General features: G+C 41.9%; 1 protein-coding gene across 4 annotated transcripts; it reads right to left on the reverse strand.

Moving 5' to 3' along the window:
- Positions 1–202: 202 nt before the first annotated feature.
- Positions 203–18,062, reverse strand: USP42 (ubiquitin specific peptidase 42). 4 transcript variants are annotated; one of them, XM_064389900.1, is made up of 17 exons: positions 17,922–18,062; positions 14,145–14,382; positions 13,184–13,384; positions 12,000–12,110; positions 11,740–11,842; positions 11,502–11,569; positions 11,268–11,338; positions 10,652–10,734; positions 9,261–9,372; positions 8,750–8,890; positions 8,442–8,542; positions 7,863–8,001; positions 6,537–7,265; positions 6,108–6,193; positions 4,035–5,531; positions 3,267–3,559; positions 203–998 (listed from the first exon to the last, which is right to left on the reverse strand). In XM_064389900.1, the coding sequence occupies exons 2-17, from the start codon at positions 14,371–14,373 to the stop codon at positions 958–960; spliced, it is 4,005 nt and encodes a 1,334-aa protein (XP_064245970.1). In that variant the 5' UTR covers positions 14,374–14,382; positions 17,922–18,062; the 3' UTR covers positions 203–957. The 4 variants fall into 4 exon arrangements, with proteins under 4 accessions (XP_064245970.1, XP_064245969.1, XP_064245972.1 ...); XM_064389899.1 differs by lacking the exon at positions 17,922–18,062 and adding an exon at positions 17,203–17,508; XM_064389902.1 differs by lacking the exon at positions 17,922–18,062 and adding an exon at positions 17,055–17,121.
- Between the last annotated feature and the right edge of the window lie 61 nt (positions 18,063–18,123).

Here is an 18,123-nt window from a genome sequence, read left to right on the forward strand (position 1 = left end):
CTGAACAACACAGCTTGTATAAACCAGACAGATTATTCAGATGAACTGTATTTAATACAGGTTCCCCACTCATCTCCTGATGCAGGACCAGTGAATAATAAGTGCATCACAGTTTGATAGCATTTAATAATAAAAATAAAAATCACAGTATGAATTTGTCTGTAACTAGACACTTTAGAGAGACAAAACAGACAACTGAGACTTAAGACAAATGACAGTATATTAAGAAAATGTAATAAAAACATATGGAACAATATACAAATAGTCTTGAGAGATACATTCAGAACTGCATATTTGTTGTTTCACAATGTCGAAAACCAGAAGATTTTCTTCAGATCTTGAATATAACTCAAATGTGAAGTAAATTAGTTTCTAGTGTCAGACCACAGAAAAAAAAAATGAAGCTCTTGCAAAACTTGTGAAGTTTTAAATAAGTCTTTAAATTAAATATACAGACTGTCAGTTGCAACTTTTATAATTCCTGGTCGCTCTTGCACCAGATGTCTTAACTTGGAGTAACATTACATGAATAACATAAAGTCAACCTGAGTCTGTAATTAAGCAGCATTTGAGATGGTCTATTCCAGGGCATTATCTCAGCTCAGTGAGATATTTATGTGGTAATTTACAATGTTCAGCAGTTGTAAAAAGTTTTCACCCTTTTGGATTAGAAGTATATTTTAAAAAAGAAAGTCTCAAGTTAAAAACTAAAAAAAAGTTCTTATATGGTAAAATTCTGTACAGAAATGTTAAGCACCACTTATGACTGGATTTTGTCTTGATGGTAATTGATAATAAATCTTAAGTTTTGATGGTCACTATTGGTAATGTCAGGTTTGAAGGTAAGAAGTCGTTGAAGGTAAGAAGTCGTTGGTTTTGATGATGAGAAGTTGTTGGTTTTGAAGGTGAAGGGTTGTTGGGGTTGGTGGTCAGAAGTCCTTGGGGTTGGTGGTGGGTTCAGTCTGAGTATTGAAGGCTTTCATCAGTCAGCTCCACATCTGAAAGGCAAAAGGAAACAAGGTCAGTCCTGCTGTGACATTTAACATTAAACAGTCTCAGGGGGTTGATTTCTAAAAAACAAAGCTCCAAGCTGCCCCAGCTCCATCTGCTCCCTCAGGACAGGTTCCAAGTGCACCCCAGTTCCAGGCTAAGGCTGCAGAACTGTACAGAGCCTCAGGACAGAGCCACCTGCTTCAACAGCAAGTGCTGGATCTTGGCTGAATCACGTGTAATTGAAGTTCTGCCTAGAAAGTATCCTTGTTTCAGTAACAATCTTGTGGTCAGGCTGACCAAATTGTAGCCACCAAGGCAGAGCCTTCAGAAACTTGCTGGACAGCACGTGTGGGAAGGTAGGAAAGAACTGCTTCAAAGCTGCTCCTTCCCCTCTCCTGTATAAACTTTCCTTAAACAACAACTTATCACTAGGTGTTGTCATCCTTATTAATTTATTCAAAATAACAGGAGTTGGGTGAAAAGGTACAACCTCACAATTCCTCAGTGGTTCCTCTCCTGTCCCTGCCTTGAGGGACATTAAATACTCTAAAAACAGAGCCAAAGTGGCCTCTCTTGAAAGCAGCTTCCATCCAACACAGAATCCTACTTGAGACCCATTAAAAAAAAAAATAAAAAAGACTGACATTCCAGAAGATGGAGCTAATTAACATCCATGGACTTGAGGAAATATTAAAATTCCCAAGACTTAAACTGCTTTGGCCAGCCCTGGTCTCCCCCTCGTGTGGTTCAGCAATGAACAAACAGCTCCTTCTCCTTCCCTGCACTGCCCAGGCTCTGTGCCCTGCCCTGGGCAAGGAGATGCAGAACATCCAACTCCTCACCAAACCTGCTTCGGAAAAACCCGAGTTTGCCACCTGCTGGCCACAGCATCACCAAGGCCAAACCAGCCTGAGCACGAGCATTGCATTCTGTTTAGTTCCTGATTTCTCAGCTAGAACAGACCCTTTTAGGGCAATAAGGGTTATTTTGTACATGAGTATCATAAAAAAGTCTCCTTTTACAACATTAGGATTTGAAAGACCTCAATTAATTTCTTAATTTTTTCTCATTAAAGAATAATGGGTGAACAATCAGCTTTCCCTCCACTCTGTATTTTTAGAATACAACTTTTGGTTATCTGTGTCTTAAAATACAATCAGTTTTCCACAAATGCACCTTCCCCTTTGCCTTGAGCAAACTTTTCAGTGCAAGATTTCAGTGCAACAAAACTGTAGCAATTTGCACAATTTTGGAAACCCCATGAAAGAGATTTTAATTTTCCAGAATTTCAAGATTAAACTTCTCCAATTTTTTGTGTGCTATATTGAAAGTTTCAACAAGACTAGAAATGATCAGAACTGTCAGTGATCATTAACCCAATTAAACTTTGGGTAGGTATAAAACGTAGACAATTGTACAATTAAAATTGCTTTTGGATTGTGAGCTGTCTTCCTCAGGGATTACTTCACTTCTCTTTGAGTAAAGCAGTTAGGGGACTGTTTTGGTTTTCCATTAAAATAGATGAGTAACTGGACCTGGTTTATGTCAGATAACAGGCATTTAATAAGATTTTATTTCTATAATAAACACTTCTGTTCAGCAAAAATTTCATGGGAAATGTTGTCAAGTTTGATTTTAGATGTTGAATTTGTTGCAGTGTGCAATCATCTTCATTACATAATTTTAGAGCTAATTAATTTAAACTAATTAATTTATCTACTGCCAGCCCAAGTTGAGATTATGACAAGCAACAGCTGAGAGCTCAGTGTAAATTTAGTCAGGCACACAAATTCATATTTGGGTTTTTTGTAAGAAGCACAAGACAGACTTTTTCAAGTGTTAAAAATTGGGAAAGAGCTGTTTCCTCAGCCCACTTCTGTGTATTGTTAAGCCTATCCTAACAGAAAAATCCAACAACTGAATAAAACAATAGCAGGAATTTAACACTCTCCAGGTGTTAAATTGTGAAGTGTCCTCTGGAGGTTTGACAGCTGTGCTTAGAAGGCAGAGCTACACCTGGACCAACAATATTTCACTATTACCACCAACTCCTGCTATTCTGAGTGAGCAACCTGCACTGTTTCTATGCTATGAACAACTGAATGTAGTATTTTATTTAAATTATAGAATGGTTTGGGTTGGAAGGGTTCTTAAGGATCATCTATTTCCAACCCCCTGCCACGATACTGTGATAAAACCCAGGGATTTGATCTCCCAAGCATTTAAAGATGGTTGTGAACAGCCAGGAGTCCTGCCAGCACCCCAGGGCTCACCTCTGACATACTCAGTGGATGCCATGGAGCTGTATTTCTTGCTGTCACCTGCACCAGAAGGCTTCTCTTCCTTGTAGGGTTGTTTACTGCCCTGGTTTCTGTATTGCTCACATAAATGGTCATCTGGAGGACGGGATTCTTCCTTCTTCTCCCATGTTTTCTTCTGGAAACGAGGATCTAAATATTCCAATAAGTCTTTCAGTTTCCTGTCGTGCTTCTTCTTTTTCTTCTTTTTCTTATGTTTGCGATTGTCATTGTCAAAGTGGAGCACAGAGCAATCCAAATCATAAAGTCTGAAGGAAACATGCAAGTTAAAAATGGAAAAACAGATGTGGCACTTGATGTATATATGAAATGTTATTTATTTACCACAGGTGACGACTTGCAGAGTGTCTGCTACTTTGTGGTACTTTCTGCATATCTAAGTTAATTTAGTTGCAGCAATCTTAAGCCCTCAGATTGAAGGACAAGAGGTCGTGGTTTGTACACAAATTGTTAACAGGCATATGGGGAATTAAAAAAAAAAATTAAAATTGTAACCTAATCAAGAACGGTGTGCAGATGTTATTCTGTCTACATTGTCCAGCTCTAGTGTTCTAACACAATTCAGCAACATCTTTCCTATCTTCTCTTGGCCAACCTAATAACATGATCCCGTCACATTATGACAGATAAGTTACTTAGAAACAATGAAAAAAAGGCAGACATGAGAAATACCCAGAAAATAATTAGGAAAAAATTGCTGATTATGCTGGAATCCTTGCTTACTTGTAATCCTTCTCTCGATGTTTATCTTTGGACTTCTTTTTCTTCTTGACCTTCTTATACTTTTTGATTCTTTGGTCATCTGTCTTTCTGCATTTCTTTTCTATGTCACTTCCACTTTCTTCTTGGTGGGAGTATTTTCTTTTGCCATTTCTTAGTTTTTCTTTTTCGCTGTCCCGGGAAGAGTCCTCAAAGTTTGAGTGAGCTGACACTGGGGGAAGTGCGTGCCTTTCGCGGGAATATTTTTCCGAGTGCTGCTGAGGTACTGAACAGTGGTGGAAGTTTGCTCTGTGGCTGCTGAAGTGATGCACATCCTCCTCTCGGGAGAGTGTGCTGTGAGCCCATCTGCTTTTGCAGTGATAATCCTTGTGTGACCTGCTGTAAGCTTGGCTCAATTTGTCATAGTCTTTATCACAATGAGAGGACCTCCTCTCCCTACCATCCCTTGTTCCATGGGAGGAATAATAATCATTGTAGTACCTGCATTTATCCCATCTCCGTGGTTCATCTTGATAGTATCTTTCTCTAATCCAAGGTCTGTCTCCTTTGGAATAATAATACCTATTCCTGTCTGGATCTGTCCTTTCTCTGCTTCGGGATCTGTAACGAGAATATTTTCCTGAGCTCCTGCCATTACTGGGACTGTTTCTCTCGTTGTGGGAGGATCTGTACTTGCTCTCGCTGCAATACTCCTGCTTGTGACGGCTTTGCCTGTTTGTTTCCATGCTGTGAGAGCTCCTCCTCCTGTGGGAATGATCATCTGCTTTGTTTCTGGTTTGCCTCTCCTTCTCCTCCGTGTCCGAGTTTTCTCTCTTCCTCCGGTAGTGCTCTTTGTCAGTCCTTTTAGAGTCATGGATTTTTTTCTTATTTTTTTTCATATGTTTATCATCATCTTCACATATTTTATTACTCAGTCCCTCATCTGCTCTAGAAAATTGACTTTCCAATACTTTATCCAGCTTTGTAATAGAAGAGTCATTAACGGGTGGTACCTCTACATAGTTATTAGAAATGTCCTTTGTATCTTGGCATTTATCTGTAATATCTAGAGATGCAAGTTTTTTAGAACTACATTCAATGTCAGGCTTTATAGAGGAAATTTGCCCTAATTTCTCTTTGCTCTCAGGAGATCCTTTGATGTACAAAGGATTTTCTTTTGAAATGAGTTCAGGTTCTTTTGATCTTCTTAGTTTGTCCTTATCTCTGATGTCTTCAGACTCACACTGCCCAAGGAATTCACCTTCACTATCCAAGGATTTTTTCCTAACCTTGTGCTGACCATTGATATTGAGATGTGCATTATCAGCTTTTGTTATAATACTTTCAGCAACTTCTTCTTTGGTAAAAACGGTTTCAGAATCTGATTGAGTAAAAAGTTTCTCAACCTCACAGCTAAAGTTGGAAGGAACCTTCCTGGATTCTTCATAGGCAAACAGTGCTTCCATCACTACAGTATCTGTAACTCCATCACTGTCAGAAGATTTCTGAGGTCCAGAGACACTGCAGAAAAATAGAAACATATTTTTAACTTGAAAATGTCCACCTAAAAGATGTTAGGAGTAAAATCTCCTAAAAAAAACAAACTACTAATGCAAAACTCTGAAAGACATTGACTTGAGTTTTTCTTCTCTCAGCTTTGCCTTAAAAACCCATCCCCAACACATCCAACTCCTTCCACTTGCAGCTCTGAGTCTCATCAATAGCCAGAACAACTGTATTTGCTCTTCCCCAGCTAGAAAAAAGGGAAACACACAGATTTCCCACTGTCTCAAGTGGGAGAGCAGACTGTGGGAATTTGCATTCACTCATCCTAGGATGCAAAAAAGGGAAAGAGGAATAGAAAAAGTATTCCAGACAATGGAAGAAAAATGTAAAAACATCCTGTGAAAGTTTTACAGGAGGCATCTGACTGTATTTTGTATCAGAATAATTTGTGCCCAGTGCTGATGTGTGCACTACCAGATGCACACTGTGGAATTCTCTGTACTCATGTAAATATCTTAAGTATTACTTAAAATGGGTAAAATAGTAATAAATTTGTATGAAAACTTGTTTTAATCAGTGTAGTCATTTTACCTCTTTTCCTCTGACAAGCTGTTCAACTGGCTGTACGTAAGAGAGTCTAAGATACCTTGAGGATCTGGTGACAAAGCTTTAGGCATCTACAATTAAAACACAGAAGTTAACAAAGAGAAAAAAAAAAGCTATATTTAGCAGAAAACTACTGCTGACAACATTAGATGTTACACAAGATCACAGAGATACCTGCACTCTTCCCACGTCACCCCCTCCTCCCAAAAATGTATTTTATGAAACTTATTATCTCCCTGAACTTCTCTTATGTTGACATGTCATATGTTAGCTCAGCTCTGCAAATTCAATGGGATAATAGCACAAAGGGTTAGAATAAAATCTGTGCTGTGTTTTCTTGGTATTCCATTGTAGTATTCATGAATATTGAATATATCATAGGTGAGAAAGTGCAGATGAACAAATGTAACTCACCGCTTCAAGCACTCCATTTGCTTTAGAGAAGAAAATCTCAGAAGGTTTAACGGGTTGGACTTGGCAAGTGGAATCATCAAGTTTCAGTCCATTTTCTTTATATTCATTATCTAAACTAATAGCACCATTTAGGGAATCAATTTTTGGCAGCTCATGCTGGGATCTCTCTTCAGCATTCTGACAGGATGAATGGGAATTATGCAATGTACGGACCACCTTCCCAATCAGAATTCCATTGGAAGAAATGACGTTGCAATGCCTTTTGAACAAGCCCTTGGACTCCTCGGATTTTCCTGAAGGCTCTGCACCGTAAGGAACCACGTTATCAGCACAGAGCTTAGGGTTTCCATTCACTGCTGGCTCAACAAAGATCTCATCAGGAACCTCCTGCTTGGAGACATTAGTAGCAACTGACACTGTGGAGAGGTTTGAGGTAGGCTCTGCTGCAGAAGAGTTTGTAATTGTGGCTGAAGGAAGGGGCTTCAGATCCTCCTCCTCCACAGCGCTGCTCGGACACTCCGCCTGCGGCACCGCCTGCCGTGGGGGCAGCTTGTTGTGAATACTGATCGTGATCTTCTGCGTTTTGGAAGGGTCTGCCATTGAAGGCCTGGAAATCGCCCAGTTTTGAACACAAGCTGTTGGTGGAGCTGAAGACGGCCTTTTTACAGCAACACCAACAGTACTGGGATCCTCTTTTAAGGGTCCATTTCCATTTAAACGACTTGAACTCTGGATTTGAAGAGATTGTAAGATGGACATGTTCAAACACACAGCACAAGAAATTTTACAATATTAGATTCTCAAACTAAATAATTCTATAGATTGCCTCAATACCCAAGAAGAAACCTCACCTCCCTCCCCATATACGTGCACGTCCAATGGGTGTGTGTAAATCCTGCCTTTGGAATCAAATGACCATCAGTTTGACACCCACCCAAACAACTTAACATTGACTAAAGCTATTAAAAGTTTTTTTAAGACTCTCCAACAACACTGGAATAATTCTCCTAGTACTCAGGAACAAGACAATTTGTATTCTATCATTGTCTCAACTAAAGTGACACTGATAGGGACGGGCAGATATTTACTTTTTAAATTTAAATTACTTAGGCATTATTGGACTACTTAAATTATCTCAAGAGCACAGCTCCCAAGCTTTAGAAAGCTGAGCTGGAAGGGTAAAGTAACAAAGTGGCATGGCTGCACAATTAAGGATCAGCCAATTTGAGCAACTGCCTCTAGCATGAGGGCTGTGAAGAAACCTGCAGTGTGGGAGGGAAACCAAAACTCAAAAAAAACCCACTGTAACTCGGTGCTATCAGTCACCTTGATCATGTGGGGAGGCAGCCGTGGTCCCATGAAGGCAGCCTGCTTGCTGCTGGCGCCGCGCTGGCCCAGGAAGGAGCGCGGGTAGGAGGGCGCGGGCAGGTAGAAGGCGCGCTCCCCCAGCGTCAGGTCGTAGCGCCTGCGGGCACAAGGCAACAGCTCACAGCTCTTCCTTCAGCCCCTTCCAGGGTTAAACCCACCCCATAACCTCAGCAACAGTGAATACGACTTGAAGACACGTCTTGAAGATTAAGGCAGGACTACAAACTGAAGGTTAGATAATGGTTTTCCTACGATGGCTGTCCTTTCCAGAGCAATGATTCAGCCTCACACCATCTATGGCCATGACTGCTCCTCTTTTCTAAACTGGCCAGCTACAGTGAGCAGATAGAAGGCAGTGCACCCACGTGTAGAAGTTTAAGGTCAAGCAATGAAAGGTAATAAATGATACAGGGAACTTCCACTTAGAAATATACAAATAGTAATACTTTCCTAGAGTGAAAATAAAAAGACTTTGAAACAAGGAAAGTATCAGCAACTTGACAGTAAAAATGTTCTGAGCACATCTGGTGTTATTACCTGATATAAAAAAGTACATAAGCTTGCTGATTGAGAACTGTTTTGATATCAGAAAGCTCTACTGAGGCATCATTCATTCGGTACCAAAGTCCATTACCAGCCTGCAAACAAAGACAGAATATCTTCAGATGAATTGCATGTGTTCCAAAGGACATCGCAGATAGAGCACTGCAGAACAAAGCATACCAAAACAAAGCAAACAAAGCACATGATGCAATGTTTTCCCCTAAAACCAGTGGTTAACAGCTACATTTTAATTTCTTTGGCAGCAAAAATTGTATCCTGTTAGAAGCTGAGCTGATCTCTACCTTGATGAAGCAGAGATAGTGTCCAGCATTACAGTTGAAGCCACTATGTACAAGAACTGCATATAAAGCATAGATGAGGGGCTCTCCAATAGATTGGGACATATATGCTCGAAGATCCAAATATTCAGGGTATTTTACATCCTAAACAAAGACAAAGAAGATTCAAAAGTTATCCTGAAATACTTCATGGAACAGCCTGAAAAAGACATAGACCAGAACTACATATTTTTCCATTCGCTTGAAAATGCCTCTTCTCAGAAACAACATTTAATAACTTAAGCTGCAGGGAGCTATTTTCCACAGAATTAGCTCTTTAAGGGAAAGGTATGTTCTTATTAAGAACTCTACCAGTATTAAAAAAAAAAGTAACAGCCACAGCTGCTAAGTTGCTATATCAACTTCTCCTACACTATAGTTACTGCCTGACATATGAACAACTTTAAAATGAGTATTCATCTTTGGGAAATGCCCATTACAAGAAGAAAAAGCAGCATTCCAGCTGCAAACATACCTTGTTGATCTTTCCACCTGTAAAATTTGCAAATCTTTTCAGTGATATTGTGAGAACATTGGAAGAGCGATGTATTGTGTATCTCTTTGATGCTGGAACCATCTTTTTACACCTTTAAAACAAGCACAGACATATTTTTAACATTATAGTCTTTTCTCACCCAGAAGTCAAACAAGTTTTCGTCTCTCACATATGCTTATGCTATTTGAATGATATTTTGCTTGTATAATGTTAGATCTTTTCTTAAAGCCATAAACTGCATTTCAGCTTTGTTAATAGACAGAATGTAGAAGGATATTAGAGACAGCTCAACAGGATTTAGGACATTATCTCTTGATAGCCAAATAAATGCCTGAACATGTATCTTTCTTATGTCAAAAAGGTAAGGCAGTAAAAAATGTAAAGAAATCACTGGAAGGAAAGAGCCATTCTGCAAGAGGCAGACGGTATTGGACAATATTGAGTTTTCTTGTACTGAAGTTGCCTGGAAAGACTGAAACCCTCAGCAGTCCTTCAAAACAAAATTGTTAATTTTGTTTCACTGCACACTCAAAGGAGGTACAGACCAAGTTCTGAAATGCAACCATCAGCACAAAGACTGAAACATGTCACTTCACATTGTCAAGAAAAGTACTGCTGAGTAACAAACAGAAAGGATTTAAGAACCTCTTTTAAAACTGACATCAAAATACAAGGTGCAGAATTCCAAACTGATGGAGAAAGCCAATGAACAAAATAAGAGAGCCACCCAGAATAAGGAAAAAAAAAAGAAGTGGTTCATAAAATTCTGAAACTTGTATTTAGAGATGAAGGTTTCAGGCAGTAGTAATCGTTATTAGAAACAATAATGGTATAAAACAAAAAGGAAACTGAAAAGTAATATAGTTTGCCAACAATGGAAATTACACTGTACATGCACCAAACCTTTCTTTTCAAACTCACAAAAAGACTGAGCTTCTGGGTTTGTGTGTTTGTGACTAAGCTGATGCTGCCTCTCACCCCACATCCCTGTGCTCCAGCTCACCACTGATCAGACACACCTTCTAACTCCTGGTCATGAGTATTTGAGTGAGCAACTTCACACTCAGGAAGGCTGACAAGGCCCAGCACAAACAGTATTAGGAAGAAAAGTCTAATGTAAGCAATACAATTCTTATCATGTATTTCCAAATATTCAAACGGAAATATAAAAATTACTCATTCAGAAACAAGTGCATTATTTCCCAAGCACTGAATGATTTCAGTATATCAGTTATGTAAACAAAACTAAATGAAACAGCAAGCCATGTCTGTCTTATTGCTAAACAAAGTCAAGAGATAACTCATCCTCCAAGTCATGCACTGCATTGAACATGTATCTTGCATTAAGGTGTAATTAACAATAATCTTACTTGCTACACTTATAGCTATTTTCACCATCCAGCTGTTCCGGTTTCACAAATTGTTCTAGAGCTCTGGTGACAGATGTAACTGCCTGGATGAGGAGAAAGAAAGTAGAACACTAAGTCACAAGAACTGCAAAATTTCAAGCACTTACAAGCACTTTAAAAGAGAACCTTGCTAGTTTATACTTAAGTGTCCTACTGTGAACCAGCAAACACTGTGAAGGAGGAGACAGAAACAGAGTTCTCTGAGTATTTGCCTCATTTCAAAATGATCCCACTGCAAAATAAATAAATTTTGCAGTGCCAGACAGTTTCTGTGGTATCAATAATGAGAACAATCAAACCCATCAGTCTAACAATAGAAGTATATTGAAGTAGAATAATTGAGAAGTATGATTGTATCATTGTTTGTGTAGCCATAATTATTATTTTTCCAGCTTAAATCCAATCCAAACATGGAGAACATTTCCATGGCTTCCACAGAACAACAAAGTCCAATCCACCACCATCCACTACCAAGCTCTTTTGCTTTAACAAGATAAGTTTCTAAGCAAAATTACTTTATTTTACGAAGCTCTCTAAGTCCTTACACATCTCAGCCCATGCTCACAAACATTCCTACCTTTATATCCAAAGTAACGTCGAGAAATGGCTCGTACGTATCCGACACTGCTTTGCAGTTCAAGCACTTCACTGGAATCAAAATACAAATGCTTCACATCACTTGAATGAGACTAACTGCATGAATTTAAATTATTAATACACATTACTTTAGTGAAACTACAAACTCCTTTGCTACAGACAGACAAAAAGACACAGATCAGTTCAAAAGACAGTAAATCTTTTTAAAAAGTACCTCGAGATCTTAGATATCCTCCAAATATTTGATAAATAAGTGTGGTGGCTTGAGAAGATCTGTCTAATCTGGAAATTAAAAATTAAGAGTTAGACCTCAGAAGACTGAAAGCACAGAGTTAATTCCTCAAACAATTTTTGGTTTTATGAAAACCAAGGACATAGATTTTAATTCATGATAGTAAATAAAGTAGTAAGAGGGGCTAGGAAATATTTAAATTTAATTATTTTATGCTTACTTGGTGCTTCCATTCAAGCAAGCTTTCTGTAAAGCATCAACAGTGAAGCATAAGAATTCATGTGCATCCTCTTGACTGCCAAAGTGGAAATGTTTTCCTATTCCTAATAAATAAGAAGGTTATTTTTATTTCTTAGAGAATGAAAGAAAACACACATTTCTAAAATACCTCTACTTTAAGGTATCAAAATTATTTACATGCATCCAATAACTCACTGTAAAATTAAAAAAAAAAAACCCAACCTATATCAAACTACTTACTTTTAAGGCCATTGATAACAGACGTAGGTTTGATGGCATTATTAGAGCAACACAGGACCTGGTTGATGTGACTTTCCATTGTGCACATCATACAGAATCCTTCTACGTGACCTAGTGAAAGAAGAAAGAATCCCATTCAAGTCAAACACACATTGCCAAAAGGAAAACCCACCCCAAAATAATAATAATCTAAGTTGTGGGTGCAGTGTCCACTCTCTGTGGCACATTTTCTTCTCCTAAGGTGTCAATATCCCAACAGTCCTGGGGCATTTTATTACGGAGAATTGTATACAGAACAAAACTCCTTAAATTACAGATCAGGCTGCTCAAAACCTGGCCTGGACCACTCCCACTGGAAGGTGTCCCTGCCCATGGCAGAGGATTGGAATGAAATAATTTTGAAGGTTCTTTCCTATGATTCCATGATTCTTAACTGAAATAATTTTATATATAGGAATAAAACACAATCAAACTTCTAGGAATACATATTAAGATACTAGACTAGAAAGCATACAGGTGCCTTAGGATATAACTCCACATTTATGGATATAAAAAGAAACCCCCCTAGGCTTAATAAAGTCAAGTATAAAAACAAAATTCAAAGAACACAAATTCCAGGCTTTAAAAAATACAAACTTAATTATTTAGAAAAAATTAGCCTAAATTTCAATACAGTCCCCCCCAAATTTCTATTTCAGTTAATAAAATATTAGCTTGTAGTGCTTTCTAGAATGTTTGGGTTTTTAATGGGTCAAGATTGAACATGTAATTTATCACAGTATTAGTGCACTGCAGTATCTCAGCTGTGAAGACTAAGAATCTTTTACGCCAACATCCTAAACTTTATCACCTTTCTACCAGCAAGAAACCCAAATGCCAAATGTTCATCAAATGCCTCACTTTACAATGTACTTCATTATTCACATGAAGCAAGAAATTATCTTTTCTTTAAGTTTTACTGTGGCACATTAAATTAACAAATTCACTTTATATGCCCCCTATAATTCTGAGCTTCCTGTTAGCAAAATCACAGAACCATTTAGGCTGGAAAAGACCTTGAAGACCTCATTCAAAAACTGCTTCTACAGGCAAAATAGGACAACTAAGTCTTTTCTTCACAGAACCCCGTTTTTCTTTCACCTTTGGAGCTGTCCAACAGATTTATAGTGTTAGAAAATACTCACATGACTTGGTGTGCTCAAGTGAAAGCATGTAGTTGGCAAGAGGAGGCGTGTAGGTCAAACACTGGAGAGTAGAATTAAGGAAACAAGTGTTGCCGAGGTTCTGCAGCCCAACTCCAACACTTTGTGTTTGTTGCCAATCCATACAGATTTTCTCAGGTGGAAAAAGAATTCTTTGTGGCGGAGCAATCCCATCATTAACAACTGCAAGAAATTTGTGTTTCAAAAAGAGTTGTACTGGTTTTGTTTTAAAGAGGGTATTTGAAAAGTAGGATTCTGCAGGAGCAGGCTGAAGAACCAGCTCTACTCCAAAACACAACAACACATGATGCACAGCTTTAACACTGCCATGTGAATTTGCTAGTCAACACTCTCATTTGGACAATAGTTTATTCATCTGTTGTAATTCTTATAATAAAAGACACAAACTACCACTCTGATTTTAGTACCTGATTTCTTTATCTCTATATCCTTTAATCTCTTAATTAAATTGTTGTTTTTTTCCTTATCGTAATTTAAACCACAAACTTACACTTGTGGTTAAGCAGTAAGAAAAATCAGACAGATAAACAAGTAAGCAGCACAAAAAGTAACCCCACAGATATCAGATATCTTCCTGGGCAGTGTTATTATTCAAAGACTTGTGAATAATGGAAGCCATGAATAGACATGGTAAAATGTACTTTTCTCTCCAGAACAAAAGAGACCCAGGTACATCCGTGCATTATGAAAAGCTCCCCTTATTTGGTTTTACATAAATAAAAAGTACTTTACAAATCAATTGTAAATAGATAAAGTTCTGCAACACCTCTCCCTGCAGCTGCCTTAGGGGATGCACAAAATTGAAGTCTGTGGCTGAACTCATTATTTGTTATAGTCCATTTTATAGCAATGCAACAACTAAAACCTGCTCCTACTTTGGTTTTGTTTTTAACAAAAAGGAGGGAGAACAGAAGACACTTACCTAGATCTCTTTGGGCAAAAGGCTTTGATTTTTGAGATGATCTACAATAAATATGCCCCCCAGGACCTTTGTCCACAGAGACTTTGTTTGGATCTTCTGTAGGAGGTACCCGGCCCAAACTTGCAGTGCGAGACGTCATTTTTTTAGTACGGGGTTTCATAGATTTGTCAGACCGTCTTGAGGAAGATTTTTTAGACTTTGAAGATTTTGGCTTGTTAACTATGGTCATTGTTCATATCTGTAACAAGGCAAAAGTTCTGTTTGGCATAAGAACGTCCAGTGTATTCCAGAAAGGAAAGACCAAGACAGACCCTGCCCCTTAGACTCAAAGAACTAAACAACTAAGAATGATTACAAACAAGGGAACAAAACCCCAAAACACACCAAAAAAATTCCACCCAATGCACAACTGAACACACTAAGATTTTTTCCATCCAAACTGCATCCATATTTTTTTAACTTCTGCTGAGTTAATGACTGATGGCATTTCTTACACTTTCATGGGATTTTAAACCACTATAGTTACGAAGATCTTTTTCTTAAAAGAAGCTGTGAGCAGTGGCACAATCAAGTGCTGGCCTGTTGAGATCCAGGAGGAATTGCTGGCCAACATCTTCCTGCTCCTGGGAACCACACACCCCTGATGACACAGAGCATGGGAAACAGCTCTGAGAAATCTTGGGAAAGAAGAGCTAGAAAACACTTGCAAATTTATTTCCACCTGCGTTTCTTTTGCCCTTCCAAGAACTATTTGTTTGGATACAATTTTGGCAGCACTCCTTGTGGTATTTTGCACCCATCATTTACAATGCTTACTTATAAATCAAGAAGTTGAATTCAAAAGCATCTTTTTCAGTTCTACTTATGTAAAGTTGTTTCGCCAGGGAAAAACAAAAGAGGAATGTAAACTATAAAAAGAAAATGATGACCGCAAAAGAAAGCAAAACAAATCCTCAGCCTTCAAGAATAAAGGCAATAACTGATACTAAGCCCTTTATAAAATGCTGATTACATTTCAAGATGGTACCTCTTTAAAAATGTGTAATGTTGTGTGCATAGCAAGCTGCTGAATAATTACATGATCAATATCAACTCCTATATGTAAATTTTTACTACTGTCGTACTCCATAACATAGGGCCTGTTCAAGTTTAGGGAAACTATAAACATAACTGAGGGTTTAAAGTATAACCTGCTTTGTAACACTAAAATAACTGAGAGAACAAAGCATGAAGCAGTTTCAGATTCATGGCACAACTTGATTGCTAATGATGAAACTTCCAGTAGATTAAACAAAGCACAGTAAATTGCAGAATTTCCAGTCCCACAAAAGGCAAATTACGTGTGGAACCTTGAACTAGATTTTTCCCCCTCTAAATTGTAAATTTAAAGTCTACTCTATACACACTTTCCATTCTAGAGATGATAATACACAAAAAAAGGGAAATTCACTTATGTTACTGAAAAATGAGGACATCATGGTCATTTCAAAGACTAAGATGACAGTTCTTGGGCTTAGTGATTTTCAGGTAAGATCCAGACTCCAAATTACAGATCTGGGTGACACCTCTTCCTGATGGAAAGGGAAGAGCTTTCAACAACATAATGAACTTATTTGCAGGACAAAAAACAGAATCAAGACTGCAGTGAAAAGCAAACAGAAGAATATTATCACAAAAAAGGTTTGGCCTTATACTGACCAATGAGGGAAGCCTCACGTATTTTTTAATTTATCTTTGACAACTGAGTAGCACTGATTGGTGCTGCTAATTTAGTTTTGACAACTGATTACCAGATATCAAACACCAGACACCTGCAAATATCAACGAATGCCAAGAATAACTCAGATCCACCACTTTTTCAAAATCTGTCAATACAATTAATTTGGATATAACGTCTCTTCAATGAAGTAGCACAAACATTACACAGATATTTTCCCACTGCTCACTGTAAGTGCAGGTTCTGCTCCTGTACCACCACTGAACACAAATTCACATTGCCATGTGCATTGAGCTCTCTTCCCCTCTGCTATTCCCATAACAGACTTCTCACAGTGTGATACTGACGAGCAAAACAGAGCAAGCACTTGCTTTCCTCCCATTTGGAGTGATGCATCAGCGTTGTTTAGATTCTTTTTTTTCGCAGTCTCATCACAACACGCATCAGTTAATACTCGGATCTAAATATTTATGTTTGGTCTCCGCTTTGCATACAATAAATCACGGCTCAGGAGGGTTACACACAAGATCCCGTTCACAGAACCGCGTTCAGCCAGGGAGTATGCGCCTTTATCTCAGTACAAACCAAACACTTCCAGCAGCGAGTGCTGAAAAACAAGAGCGGCACACGGCAACACCGAGGCAGAAACAAGGAGCAGGAGGAAACCACTCCAGCAGGAGCCCAGGCAGAGGCACCTCGCTACAGCACCGACCGCACCGCACACGCCGCCGGGAGCAAAACACCCCGGGGCAGCGCAGAACACAAACACGCGCCCCGCGCTGGTTTTACTTTCGTTACAAAATTAAAGCCAGCAGAGGCGAAAGTAATTAATGCTTTTACCCTTGCGGAGCAGGCGGCGGGCAGCGCTCGGCGCGGGGCAGCTCCGAGCTCCGTGTCCCGGGGCCGTTGCTTGTGGCGGGACCGAGCCCGGCGCCGCGAGCGCCCGCGAGCGCCTCGCTCCGGGCGGCCCCGAGCCCCGGAGCCCGCTCCCAACCGAACCGCCCGCCCCGCCAGCGCCAAGCCCGCAGCACCCACCCGGCTTCCCCCGCTCTGCCCGCCTCAGGGGTCCCGCTGCCCGAAAGCGTTCCGACACCGGCAGTGAAAGGCCGCTGGCAGGGCAGGGACGGGCACCGCACGCAACATGTCCGCGCTCAGCGCGGCAAGAGCCCAAACACACACAAAACAAAACCCACCCCGACGCGCAGGCGAGGGGGCCGCGAACCGGCCCTGGAGGAGCTCCCGCCTCGCCCTTCCTCCTCTAAGCCTCACACCGCCCGGCCCCTCAGCCCCGCGGCTCCCCGCCCGTGCCATGCCGCCTCCGCCGCCCGGCCCCGTGCTGACCTGTCCGGGCCCGCGTCCCATTCCGGCCCGGGGGCAGGACCGCGGCGGCGGCGCCCAACGGCGGCTCCGTGCCCATGGCAACGCGGGTGGGGGGGCGGCGAAGCGAGCGCGAAGCCCCCCGGGCACGGGGCGGAGGGGCCGCGGGAGCCGCCAGCGCCGCGCCGAGCGGGAACAACGCGGGGCCAGGCGGGGCACAGCGCCGCTCCCGCGGCGGGACGCGGGGCCGGGGCGTCCCGGCCGCCCTCCCGCCTGCGCCGGGACGCGGGGGACCCACGCCGAGTCCCCCACGCCGACAGCGGCAGGAGTAGAAGGAAGGAGATGCGGGCGCCGGCGGGACCCCGGCGCGTACCGGAGAGGGCGGGCGGGCGAGGAAGCACCGCCGCGCCGGGAGGGGGCCGGTCCCGCCGGCCCAGGGGGTGGCGGCGGCGGGGCTGGGTCCCTCCGCCGCGTGCTGGGGACGGCGCCCCGCCCCGCCCGGGGGTCCCACCCCCTCCGGCTGCCCGCCAGCCAGGAGGGCAGCGGCCGGGCGCCCGGCCCGCGCCCCGGCGCGGTGGGCTGGGCTGGGCTGAGCCGGCTGCTCCCGCCGGTCGCTTTCCCTTCCCTTTCCCGGGCCGGCCCCTCCCCCCGGCCCATTGATTTCCAGGCGGGAGGCGCACGCGGTGCCGCCGGGCTGTGCCGGGGCCGCCGCCGGGCCCGGCGCTGCCCCCCAGCCCCATTACCTGGCTCGGCCCCGCTTGACTCGGCGCTGCCGGGTCCCCCTCGCCGCAGCCCCCGCCTCAGCCCGGCCCGCTCCGCCTACTGTTACAGTCCGTCGGGGAACAATGACGTCCCTCCGCCGGCCTCTTGCATCCGGGGCCCGGCGCCGGCCGGGCAGGCGGGCGGGGGGAGGAGAGGAGGCGGCGGCGGCGGCGGGGGGAGCAG

The sequence above is a fragment of the Passer domesticus genome, chromosome 15 (genome assembly GCF_036417665.1).
Source record: "Passer domesticus isolate bPasDom1 chromosome 15, bPasDom1.hap1, whole genome shotgun sequence".
In the NCBI taxonomy this organism is placed as follows: Eukaryota; Metazoa; Chordata; class Aves; order Passeriformes; family Passeridae; genus Passer; species Passer domesticus.